The sequence below is a fragment of the chloroplast genome of Erythranthe guttata (assembly GCF_056151865.1).
Source record: "Erythranthe guttata chloroplast, complete genome".
In the NCBI taxonomy this organism is placed as follows: domain Eukaryota; kingdom Viridiplantae; phylum Streptophyta; class Magnoliopsida; order Lamiales; family Phrymaceae; genus Erythranthe; species Erythranthe guttata.
Window position 1 is genome coordinate 112501 of NC_068035.1, and position 12500 is coordinate 125000.

General features: G+C 31.8%; 11 protein-coding genes and 1 non-coding gene across 12 annotated transcripts in view; 3 read left to right on the forward strand and 9 right to left on the reverse strand. All coding sequences in view use genetic code 11, as the record gives it.

The window, feature by feature from the left end:
• The first annotated feature begins 90 nt into the window (after window positions 1–90).
• rpl32 (ribosomal protein L32) lies at window positions 91–267 on the forward strand. The gene has a single exon. The coding sequence runs from the start codon at window positions 91–93 to the stop codon at window positions 265–267; it is 177 nt and encodes a 58-aa protein (YP_010543553.1).
• A 450-nt stretch (window positions 268–717) lies between these two features.
• Window positions 718–797, forward strand: trnL-UAG. The gene has a single exon. It is a non-coding gene; the product is annotated as a tRNA-Leu (tRNA).
• A 57-nt stretch (window positions 798–854) lies between these two features.
• On the forward strand, window positions 855–1877 carry ccsA (cytochrome c heme attachment protein). The gene has a single exon. The coding sequence runs from the start codon at window positions 855–857 to the stop codon at window positions 1875–1877; it is 1023 nt and encodes a 340-aa protein (YP_010543554.1).
• Window positions 1878–2106: 229 nt separating this feature from the next.
• Window positions 2107–3639, reverse strand: ndhD (NADH-plastoquinone oxidoreductase subunit 4). The gene has a single exon. The coding sequence runs from the start codon at window positions 3637–3639 to the stop codon at window positions 2107–2109; it is 1533 nt and encodes a 510-aa protein (YP_010543555.1).
• Window positions 3640–3727: 88 nt separating this feature from the next.
• Window positions 3728–3973, reverse strand: psaC (photosystem I subunit VII). The gene has a single exon. The coding sequence runs from the start codon at window positions 3971–3973 to the stop codon at window positions 3728–3730; it is 246 nt and encodes an 81-aa protein (YP_010543556.1).
• A 258-nt stretch (window positions 3974–4231) lies between these two features.
• ndhE (NADH-plastoquinone oxidoreductase subunit 4L) lies at window positions 4232–4534 on the reverse strand. The gene has a single exon. It carries the CDS (start codon window positions 4532–4534, stop codon window positions 4232–4234), a length of 303 nt encoding a protein of 100 aa, YP_010543557.1.
• A 226-nt stretch (window positions 4535–4760) lies between these two features.
• ndhG (NADH-plastoquinone oxidoreductase subunit 6) lies at window positions 4761–5291 on the reverse strand. The gene has a single exon. It carries the CDS (start codon window positions 5289–5291, stop codon window positions 4761–4763), a length of 531 nt encoding a protein of 176 aa, YP_010543558.1.
• Window positions 5292–5636: 345 nt separating this feature from the next.
• Window positions 5637–6143, reverse strand: ndhI (NADH-plastoquinone oxidoreductase subunit I). The gene has a single exon. The coding sequence runs from the start codon at window positions 6141–6143 to the stop codon at window positions 5637–5639; it is 507 nt and encodes a 168-aa protein (YP_010543559.1).
• Window positions 6144–6217: 74 nt separating this feature from the next.
• ndhA (NADH-plastoquinone oxidoreductase subunit 1) lies at window positions 6218–8421 on the reverse strand. The gene is made up of 2 exons: window positions 7870–8421; window positions 6218–6757 (listed from the first exon to the last, which is right to left on the reverse strand). Exons 1-2 carry the CDS (start codon window positions 8419–8421, stop codon window positions 6218–6220), a joined length of 1092 nt encoding a protein of 363 aa, YP_010543560.1.
• A 1-nt stretch (window position 8422) lies between these two features.
• Window positions 8423–9604, reverse strand: ndhH (NADH-plastoquinone oxidoreductase subunit 7). The gene has a single exon. The coding sequence runs from the start codon at window positions 9602–9604 to the stop codon at window positions 8423–8425; it is 1182 nt and encodes a 393-aa protein (YP_010543561.1).
• A 97-nt stretch (window positions 9605–9701) lies between these two features.
• rps15 (ribosomal protein S15) lies at window positions 9702–10037 on the reverse strand. Its single transcript has one exon. It carries the CDS (start codon window positions 10035–10037, stop codon window positions 9702–9704), a length of 336 nt encoding a protein of 111 aa, YP_010543562.1.
• A 293-nt stretch (window positions 10038–10330) lies between these two features.
• ycf1 (hypothetical protein RF1) overlaps window positions 10331–12500 on the reverse strand; it is a 5586-nt gene continuing 3416 nt past the window's right edge. The window contains exon 1 of the mRNA in view: window positions 10331–12500. This exon is cut by the window's right edge and continues 3416 nt beyond it. Coding sequence (YP_010543563.1) covers window positions 10331–12500 — 2170 coding nt within the window.

The following is a 12500-nucleotide window of genomic DNA, read 5'->3' on the forward strand; positions in this document are numbered from 1 at the left end:
ATAATGAATTAGAAAAGTGCATATTTTTTTTTAAATAGATGTCTTTCACATCCAGCTATACCAATGAGTAATCTCTTAATTTTTATTTAAATGGCAGTTCCAAAAAAACGTACTTCTGCATCAAAAAAGCGTATTCGTAAAAATTTTTGGAAAAGGAAGGGAGATTGGGCAGCGTTAAAGGCATTTTCCTTAGGGAAATCTCTTTCTACTGGGAATTCCAAAAGTTTTTTTGTGCGACAAACAAATAAAATAAATAATAAAACATAACACGTTGGAATAATATAAATTGGCCGCATTTAAATTTTAAAATTGACTCATTTCATTTCGAAACCTCAATTCCCGATTTCCATTCTCTTTTGAGTTTAATCAATTAGGGAATGGAAATCGTTCCGCCCTTAGACTATGTAGAATAAGCATTCTTCTACCTTACTGAATTCAAAAAACAAAAATGTTTTTTGGGGTTTATGACCCTTAATTCATATCATAGTAGGCCCATTTAGTTTTACAAGAGTTCAAGTCCGAGGATAGTATAAAATACACAATAAAAGAAAAGGAAGACCCTAAACTAAAACTAAAATGCAACTAATGAACCTTCAAATACCTATTTTAACGAATTTTTATTCATCAAATTTGATCTTTCCAAAAAAATATTTAACCCAATTAAATTCTTAAATCTAGACGATTGTTTATTCATAGACTATTATGAGTTCAAGACAAGCCGCTATGGTGAAATTGGTAGACACGCTGCTCTTAGGAAGCAGTGCTATAGCATCTCGGTTCGAGTCCGAGTGGCGGCATGTCATCTCCTAAAAAAAGTAAATAGATCCTATAATGAAAATAATGAAAATGAATTGATGAATTCAATTCCAAATTTCAATTTTATAATTAAGGGAGTCCTTGTTTTTATGATATTTTCAACCTTAGAGCATATATTAATTCATATTTCTTTTTCAATCGTTTCTATTCTAATGACAATTCATTTGATAACCTTTTTTGCTGATGAAATTGTAAAACTATATGATTCATCCGAAAAGGGCATGATAATTTCTTTTTTCTGTATAACAGGATTATTAATTACTCGTTGGATTTATTCAGGACATTTTCCACTAAGTGATTTATATGAATCCTTAATTTTCCTTTCATGGAGTTTTTCCCTTACTCATATAGTTACGTATTTTAAAAAGAATCAAAATATTCTAAGCATAATAATCGGCCCAAGTACTATTTTTACCCAGGGCTTTGCTACTTCAGGTCTTTTAACTGAAATACACCAATCTACAATATTAGTACCCGCCCTTCAATCCGAGTGGCTAATAATGCACGTAAGTATGATGATATTGGGCTATGCGGCCCTTTTATGTGGATCATTATTATCAGTATCACTTCTAGTCATTAGAGTTAGAAAAAACAGAAAATTTTTTTCTACGAGTAATCATTTATTAAATTTAAATGAATCATTTTTCTTTGGTGAAATCGAATACATGAATGAACAAAGTAATGTTTTACAAAATATTTCTTTTTTTTCTCCAAGGAATTATTACAGGTCGCAATTGATTCAACAATTGGATTATTGGAGTTATCGGATTATTAGTCTAGGATTTATCTTTTTAACCATAGGAATTCTTTCTGGAGCAGTATGGGCTAATGAAGCATGGGGATCCTATTGGAGTTGGGATCCAAAAGAAACTTGGGCTTTTATTACTTGGATCATATTCGCGATTTATTTACATACTCGAACCAATAAAAAAAGGAACGCTACAAATTCAGCAATTGTGGCGTCTATTGGATTTCTTATAATTTGGATATGCTATTTTGGAGTCAATCTATTAGGAATAGGACTACATAGTTATGGTTCATTTACATTAACATCTAATTAAATTAAAAAAGGGGGTTCTTTCGAATAGGAATCGAAAAGTGTACAGCGCATATCAGATAAAAAAACTTTGTGTGAACTGGATAGAACCCCCTGAATCAAATATTGTAGTGATTCGCGGGGTTCTATCCAGTTCACATTCATTTTTTTTACTTAAGATAAGAAGAAAAAGCCTTCTTTTTGTCATTGTAAATGAACATTTTTCAAAATTATCATTTTTTTTTGCAAAAAAACTATCTATAAAAAGAATTAGATAGAATAACTTCAACTTTTTCAACTGATAGTGAAAGAACGAAATCTGGGTACATACCAATAGCTAGTACGGGTAAAAAAATGGAGATCGAAAGAAATAACTCTCGTGGTCCAGAATCAAAAAAATAAGAGTTTCGAACATTAAATATCTTGTATCCATAGAACATCTGACGTAACATAGATAATAAATAAATAGGAGTTAATATCATTCCAATTGCCATTACAAAACTAATTAGGAGTTTTGTTATTAAAAGATATTTTTGACTAGTAATTAGTCCAAAAAAGACTATTAATTCGGCAACAAAACCACTCATACCTGGTAATGCAAGGGAGGCCAACGAAAAGCTACTGAACAGCGTGAATATTTTTGGCATTGGGATAGCTATTCCACCCATTTCGTCAAGATAAACAAGATGTATTCTATCATACGTCGTCCCGGCCAAGAAAAAAAGTGCAGCACCAATAAATCCATGAGAGATTATTTGTAAAAGGGCTCCATTGAGCCCCATATCGGTGATAGAACCTATTCCTATAATTATGAAACCCATATGAGATACAGAGGAATAGGCTATTCTTTTTTTTAAATTACGTTGACCGAGAGATGTTGAAGCTGCATAAATTATTTGCATTGCGCCTACTATCATCAACCAAGGAGAAAATATAGAATGAGCATGGGGGAATAATTCCATATTGATCCGAACTAATCCATACGCTCCCATTTTTAATAAGATTCCAGCTAGAAGCATACAAGTACTATAATGCGCTTCTCCATGGGTATCTGGTAACCATGTATGTAGGGGTATGATTGGCAATTTGACAGCAAAAGCAATAAAAAATCCAATATAAAATATTATTTCCAAGCCCACAGGATAGGACTGATTGGCTAATATTTCAAAATTTAATATTGGTTCAGTAGAACCATATAAACCGATACCCAGAACTCCCATTAACAGAAAAATGGAACCTCCCGCTGTGTACAAAATAAATTTTGTAGCTGAGTACAGACGTTTTTTTCCTCCCCACATAGCTACAAGTAGATAAACGGGAATTAATTCTAACTCCCACATGAGGAAAAAAAGTAAAAGGTCCCTAGAAGAAAATAATCCTATTTGCCCGCTGTACATTGCTAACATCAGGAAATTAAATAATCGAGAATCCCGAGTAACTGGCCAAGCCGCTAAAGTAGCTAAAGTAGTTATGAATCCCGTCAGTAAAATGGGTCCTATAGAGATTCCATCTATTCCTAATCTCCAATGGAAATCAAAAAAATTGATCCATTTATAATCCTCCACTAGTTGTATTAATGGATCATCCGATTGAAAATGATAGCAGAATGCATAAGTCGTCAGAAGAAGTTCTAAGATACAAATACATATAGTATACCAACGGATTACTCTATTGCCTCTATGCGGAAGAAAGAAAATTAGGGAACCTAAAAATATGGGCAAAACTACAATTAGTGTTAAGAAAGGAAAATGGTTCGTGGTAAAGACAAGATACGCTTCTTGGGCCAGAAAAATCCGTGCTCTAAATATTTAGAGCATGGATTTTTTTGTCGGTAAAAAAAATAAAATGGATTCAAGTATAATTTTATGGAAGGTATCAATAAGCTAGACCCATACTGCGAGTTGTTTCATGCCATAAATAAACTCGAACACTCAAAAAATCCGTTGGACAGGCAGATTCACATCTCTTACAACCAACACAGTCCTCTGTCCTTGGAGCAGAAGCTATTTGCTTAGCTTTACATCCGTCCCAGGGTATCATTTCTAATACATCGGTGGGACACGCTCGGACACATTGAGTACATCCTATACATGTATCATAAATCTTTACTGAATGTGACATTGGATCTATACATTTTTGAACGTCAGAAATTTTCGGTCTAGTAAACTAACTTATAAATGAATCCGATATTTAGATACCAGACGAATCAATGAGTGATCAGAATCAATCTATTTCCCAATTGGATTATGGGCGAGGGCCAAAATACTTTGATTTCTTATGTTTTTGTAACCACGATCATATCTTACCCGTATCCAACCTGCGGATTTGAATTAATTTATGAATATTCAAATTTTTATTTATATATTTATATAATAAATGCTATTTATTCAATAAATTGGATTGGTTAATACGAGTTGATTTTCTGTTACGATAAATTGATGAAACAATAGCTGGTCCAATAGCTGCTTCAGCCGCTGCAATAGCTATAACAAAAATTGAAAAAATGTCTCCTCTTAATTGACGATTATCAAAAATATCAGAAAATGTTACAAAATTGATATTCACTGAATTTAATATAAGTTCAAGGCACATAAGGGCTCTAACCATATTTCGACTTGTGATCAATCCATAGATACCAATAGAAAATAAATAGGCACTTAAAACAAGTATATGTTCGAGCATCATTTTCGAACTCCTTATCAATCTTGATTCATTTCAATCTGAACAATAATTCACTCGATTCGATTCTAACAAATATGGAACAAAACAAGGGAATAGATTGGTAATAGATAGATAAGAAACTAAAGGCTTTCTATTCTATTTTTTAGACAAAAATTCAAATAAAATAAAAGGATTATAACATTCATTTTCCGTTGATTCTATTTGAATTACTCATTTAAAAAATTTTTTATTGACGAGCTATAGCAATTGCACCTATTAAAGCGACTAAAAGAATTATTGAAATCAGTTCAAATGGAAGAAAAAAATCTGTTGATAAATGAATTCCAATTTGTTGACTATTACTTATCAAATCTTGCTCTAGAATCTGATTTGATTTTGTAGTCCAAACGATCCCATACCAGGATGTATCTGGAATAGTAGTAATTAGTGAAATAAAAAGACTTGTACAAACCGTTGCAGTAATTCCATCCCCAATAGTCCAAAGCTGAAAATCTTTGTAATATTCTGAACCATTCATGAACATCACAGCAAAAATGATTAAAACATTTATAGCTCCGACATAAATAAGTAGCTGCGCAGCAGCTACAAAATACGAGTTAGATAGAATATAGAATAAAGATATACAAAAAAGAACCAATCCCAACGAAAAGGCCGAATAAATTGGATTCGGAAGTAATACTACTGCCAGACTTCCTAATATAAGACCCGATCCCAGAAAGACTAAAAGAAAATCATGTATTGGTCCAGGTAAATCCATTTGATTTTATAGAAAAAAATCTAAATATTTCATGCCTTTGTTGACCTGACCAGGACAAAAAAAGAAGTTATGCTATTTTTTAGGATAATTTTTAATTAAATGAAACTTAAATGGGGGTAGCTTGGATTGATGTAGATACAGTTATTCGCCTATCGAAAGCAGAGGTTGAAACTTTCTATTTTTTTTTGAAATTATTATTCGAATATAAATCAATTTTCAATCAAAATGAAGCTGCAATTTTCCCCAACCAACCATTTTTTTTTATTCACCAAAAAAAAACCCCCTTCCTTTTTTAGATCCAAAAAAGCTATTTGGAATTTGTAAATGTTTTTTGAATCAAGGGTTTTATACATTTTTTATTTGAGGTGAATTCGAAGAAATTGTTCGAATTGTGTAATCGTCAATTATTGACATTGGTAACCGACCTAAAGCAATTTGATTATAATTCAATTCGTGACGATCATAAGTAGAAAGTTCATATTCTTCAGTCATTGATAAACAATTTGTTGGACAATACTCAACACAATTACCACAAAATATACAGATTCCAAAATCAATACTGTAATTAAGTAATTGTTTCTTTCTAATATTCGTTTCCAATTTCCAATCAACAACAGGTAGATCTATAGGACATACACGAACACATACTTCACATGCAATGCATTTATCAAATTCAAAGTGGATTCGGCCTCGGAAACGTTCCGATGTGAGCAATTTTTCGTAGGGGTATTGAATAGTTACAGGTAAACGATTCGCATGGGACAAAGTAATCATGAAACCTTGACCGATGTACCTGGCAGCTCGTACTGTTTGTTGACCAGAATTCAAGACCTGAGTTAGCATAGGGAACATATCTGAATATCGATAAATAATTTGACTTGTTTCTTTCTCTTGTTTGAGACAAGTTGTGAAAATAGACTATTCCTTTACAGTGAAAGAAGTTGGGACGAAGTTGTTAATAATAGATTACCTAGAGATATAGGTAAAAGAAATTTCCAGCCAAGATTTAATAGTTGGTCCATTCTCAGTCTTGGTAAAGTCCATCTTGTTGCAATAGCAATGAACACGAACAAATAAGTTTTAATTAATGTAATAAAAATACCGATTATTGTTGCAAAAATTTTACTTCTTTTATTTATGTCAAAAAACTCAGGAACGAATATGTATGGAATAGAAAGATCCCAACCCCCCAAGTAAAGAACTGTTACAAATAATGAAGAAACTAGTAGATTTAGATACGAAGCAACGTAAAATAAACCAAATTTTATACCTGAATATTCGGTTTGATAACCTGCTACTAATTCTTCTTCGGCTTCTGGTAAATCAAAAGGTAATCTCTCACACTCGGCTAGAGAAGAAATTAGAAAAACGATAAACCCTATAGGTTGACGCCACAAATTCCATCCCCAAAAACCATATTTTGACTGCGCTTCAACTATATCAACTGTACTTAAACTGTTAGATAATCATAGTCGACGATAACATCACTGTTGCCATCGCTATTACAGAACCGTACATGAGATTTTCACCTCATACGGCTCCTCATAGGTCACAAATAAATCGAAGGATCTTTCAACATTATTTAATTTTGATGTGTTTGTAGGCTCGATAGAGAGTCAAACTATTATCCTAAGGCTTAGAATTAGACCAATGGAATTCTGTCTGCTAAATTTATAATAACTAAATTTATAATAAAAAGTGCTTCTGAATTGATCTGATCTTTTAAGAATTTTCATTTTTCTTTGTTGATTAATAACTTTATCTTTGAATAAAGAAATACTTTTTAGAGGAATATCGCATAGATATTTCAACCTAATCATTTTATTATTTTAAATTACGAAAAATAATTAGACATTACATAACAAGAATTTTTTTCTCGAAATAAAAATCAATAAAATATAAATAATTCTGAATAAAAAAAAGAGATCCTTTTGCAATTAGAATTCTAGTCTTTAGATTTTTTTCGTTCCTATTCTACTTTCTCAGAAAAAAATAAGGGCATTACCCAAAGTAAAAGATTTCTTCGTTCTTGATAGTTATTTACTTAATCGGTGGATAGGAACATACTCTGGATCGAAATCGTGGGGAGTACTTCTTAAATCATTTCTACCAACTTAAAGCCCCAATTAAAATTATTATTCTATAAAGAAATATCCTTTTGAATAATTTACAGAATCTCCATTACTAATCCTTTGTGTATCTTGGTCTTACTAACCATCCACTCATTTTTTTGATTTGAATCTCGCATTAGGGTAATACATCTATGGTAATAGATAGTAAAAACCCCATATGATTGATCGTTTGAAACGGCTTCAAGCCATGATGACTAATGAACCAATCTTGTCAACTGATGTTGGGATAAACAGTCTCAAGTGCTTATATTTCCTTTGACTTAATTCTTGTACATAGGAAATGAGATTGAATTCCTTTAACAGCAAATTTATAAGCCGTTTTATTTCACTCATATAACTATCTGGTTTAATTCATCAATTCCAACGATGAATAAAAAAAGTTTAACTTATTTCATTTTCTTGCTAGAAAGAAATAGGGGAAATTTTCTGTCTCACCGAGTCGCACGTAGAGATATTGATAATACACAGAGAGTTAATGGTATTTCATAACTAATTGATTGAGCAGCAGCCCTTAATCCACCTAAAAAGGAATATTTATTATTTGATGCATATCCCGAGATAAGAAGTCCAACGGGAGCAAGACTAGAAATGGCGATCCATAAAAAAACACCAATACTAAGATCGGCTAGAATAAAGTGATAGCTAAAAGGAATTACCGAATAACTTAGTAAAATGGATATGACTGCTATGGATGGCCCGATACTGAATAAACGAGTATCTCCTCTAGATGGAAGAAGATTCTCTTTGAAAAGCAGTTTTGTACCATCTGCTAGAGCTTGAAGAATTCCCAAAGGCCCAGCGTATTCGGGTCCAATACGTTGTTGTATCCCTGCAGATATTTCTCTTTCTAACCAAACAATTACTAATACACCTAGTGTGATTCCTAATACAAGAGTTAAAATAGGGACAAGCATCCATATGATGCTATAGACTTCTTTTAAGAATTCCAATCTGGAAAAAGAATTGATAGTTTGCATTTCTGTTGTATGAATTATCATTTCAACGATCAACTTCTCCCATAATAATATCTATGCTACCTAGTATCGTCATAATATCAGCCAATTTCATTCTTTTAACTAACTGCGGAAGAATTTGCAAGTTGATAAAACCCGGCGGTCGAATTTTCCATCTCCAAGGAAAAACACTCTGATCGCCTATCAGAAAAATTCCCAATTCTCCTTTTGGTGCTTCAACTCTTACATAAAGTTCTTGCTTGGACAATTCAAAACTTGGAGAAGGTTTTTTACTAATAAATCGATATTCAAAATCATTCCACTCAGTGTCTTTTATTCTATTAAAACGTCGGATTTCTAAATTCTCATAGGGTCCCCCTGGAATTCCTTCGAGAGCCTGTTGGATAATTTTTATGGATTCTGTCATTTCACTGATTCGTACTAAATACCGAGCTAATGAATCCCCTTCCTTTTGCCATTGAATCTCCCAATCCAATTCGTCGTAACACTCATAACGATCAACTTTACGAAGATCCCATTTTATTCCAGAAGCTCGTAGCATTGGCCCTGATAAACCCCAATTTAGTGCTTCTTCTGAGCCAATAATGCCTACGCCTTCAACTCGTTCTAAAAAAATAGGATTCCGTGTAATAAGCTTTTGATATTCATCAACCCCGGTTAAAAAATAATCGCAAAAATCCAAGCATTTATCTATCCATCCATGAGGTAGATCAGCAGCGACTCCTCCGATACGAAAATAATTATGCATCATGCGCATACCGGTAGCAGCTTCGAATAGGTCATATATCAATTCTCGTTCTCGCAAAATATAGAAGAAAGGGGTCTGTGCCCCAATATCTGCCATAAAAGGGCCAAGCCATAACAAATGAGAAGCGATACGACTCAACTCCAACATAATAACTCTGATATAACTAGCCCTTTTAGGTACTTGAATGTTTCCTAGCCGTTCGGGTCCATTTACAGTTATTGCTTCTGTGAACATAGTAGCTAAATAATCCCAACGCGTTACATAAGGTAAATATTGTATAATTGTTCGATTTTCTGCAATTTTCTCCATTCCTCTATGTAAATAACCCAATATCGGTTCACAGTCAATAACATCTTCGCCATCCAGAGTAACGATCAGTCGAAGAACACCATGCATTGATGGGTGGTGAGGGCCCATATTGACTATCATGAGGTCTTTTCTTGTAGTTGGTGCAATCATAAGTTTTTTTTCGAGTCATTCTTCCATGCATTTCTGAAAGTAAAAAGAAGTTCATCAAAATTTAAACGACTAAGTTCAAATGATATCACGCTTCAAATTAACGAGTTTTTCTCTCTCGAATATCCAACCCACCAATTAATTCTTTATATCGTTCTCTATTTTTTTTTGACAAATAAGCCAGCAGTCGTTGACGTTTTCCCAAAATTTTTTTCAAACCTCTCTGAGATGAAGAGTCTTTTTTGTGCAATTCCAAATGTGAAGTAAGTCTCCTTATCTTAGTGGTGAAACTGAAGACTTGAAATTCAACAGATCCTCGGTTTTCTTCCTTTTCTTTTTGAGAACTAACCGAAATGAATGAATTTTTTACCATAAAAAAACGCCCCCTTCCCTTTTTACATATATGGATTTTACTGATCAGTAATAATAATGCCATTAATTTAAATGTGGTATATACAATAATCTAATTTGAATATCTTTATGAACTCCTAATTTTCTGAATTCAAATTGGATTTAGAAAAGGATTAGTACTTTTTCGCGTCGAATAATTTAGACCTAAAATTAAGAAGGTGCTGTTGATTCATTTCGAGATCTAATTGAGACGTTATTCATTTCATATTGGATATTAGAATGAAATATGAGACAAGACACGCGATCTGTATATTTGTTTACTTTCATATACCTTATATTAGAATTATTCTAGGGTATAGGATATATAGAAAGGGTGTATTATTCACAAATTTTTAATTGTGGATACATCTGTATCCTTAACATACTGAAACGACTGCCATTATTACTATTAAACGAATAACGATTCATACAAGCTAAATCTTCTAATCGATAATTAGGCCAAAGAAAGAGCTTTAATTTCATTAATTGCTTTTTATCTCTATCAAGATGGTTATTGTCATGTGAAACTTGGCTGCTGTTTTTTACGTTCTTTCCGTTCCAAAATATGAAATTTCTATTTATGTCATTTCGATTTTTTGAATTGAAACAAATTAAAATTCTCAACTTTCTACGGCGCCTAGCCGATAAAATATTTTCAGGAACAAGCAAATCAAACAAATTTTTGTCTCTATTTCGAGTTATTCTTTGATGTGGTGAAATAGTTTCATCAAAATTATTTTTAGAAACATATCTTTGCTCTTGGTATTTTTGATTTGTTTGCTGCTTACTCTTATGAACCAACGAAATGCCTATGGTTTGATACATAATAAGTTGTCCATCTTTTTTTCCAGGCAGACGAATGGGTTCTATAATCAATATTCCTTTTTTCAGCAATTCTGTAAGAGCTAAATTATTCTGAATCATCATTATATCCAAACTAAGTTCTCTCTTTTGAATCGAGGATATAGTAATTTTTCTTGGATCTATCAGTCTAAGCAGGAGACAATATACCTTGATATTATTGATCATTCTTTGATTCAAAGTATCGTTCCATCTCAATTGAAAAAGCAAATACCGTTTGAGGAATAAATCTAGTTCTGCTTCTGTGTTGCTTTTGTATTGTTTTTTCTTTTTCCCCTTTTTCATGTCTGATCTTGCATAATTTTCTTCAATATCTTTTTTTTGTGAGAGACCGGACCCAAGATCTCCTCTGCTTGTGGGTTCTTTTTCTTCCTTATTTTGATGCTTTTTATTCAATGCTATCAAAAAACTTCCTTTTTTCTTTTCATTGATCTTTTTATTTTCACTACTATTTTCATTTTTATTCAAATTTAATAGAAGTAATTTGATTGGTATAACCCAAGGTTTAGTTTTATATGCATTATAAAGTAACATAAATTCTGGGAAGAACCAAAGTTCCAGATTCGATACGGGACAGTTTAGCATTTTTTCATTCATTCCCATCCAATCAAAAAATCTTTTGATTGAGTTTGATGGAGTTATTTCTGGACTCATAAGAGAAGAAAGATCTTTTTTAGAAATTTTGTAAGAATTATTAATACCAATTTTAGTATTTTGATTCCTATTGGTATCAATCATGATCCAGGCCTCAATATCGAGTTTTTGTCTCAGATAAAAATTGAGAATTTTCCAATTAAAATATTTTCTATCGATCTTTTTGTCCATATATAGAATATCAATCTTTCCTAGATAATTAGTAATAAGGATATTACCCGGCATATCAAAAAAGGTTTCTTTAGGCACGTTATAAGAAAAATATCTATTTTTATTTACTTGAAACAGAGATCTATAAAAAAAGCATTTTTCATAATTAAGAAATTTATATGATAAAAGATTATATTTATAGTATTTTTTAATATTATCTTTTTGATTAGATAATGAATATACTCCAAATTTTTTTGGTTTTTTGGAATCAATTAATTGGTCTTTTTCATATGAATGCCGTTTGTTTAAATTTTCGTTTTTAGCTATACGACGCTGATGAACTTTATTTTGCCATTTTTTTGCTATTAATCTAGACCATCTGATCTGAGATAAATCATATTTAGAATGTCCTCTTAACCAGTTTTTCCATTGATTTATTTCATAACTCGGAAGTTTATTATCTCCTAATTTCGAATGAACCATTTCTTGTGTTTCAAAAAAATCCTTTATTTCAGGCTTAAGAAAAAAGGGGATTCTTTGATATTGAAAAACAGATTTTAATTTAGACGAGTTCCTAACTTGGATTTGTGATAATTTGTAAAATATATATGCTTGTGACACGTAGGATAAGTCATAAAAAATCTGTGAATTTGTTGTTTTAATAGTACTAATATTATCAAGTGGCTTTTTTATAGTCGAAATAAACGGAATTGAATTTTTCTTTTTTTTATTAATTCTTTCTTGTTTTCTTTCATTATTGTAAATGTATTTATCAATAATTTTTTTTGTCGATTCAAGAAAGAATTCCGTATTTATTTTGGGAATATTAATAATATATATAAAT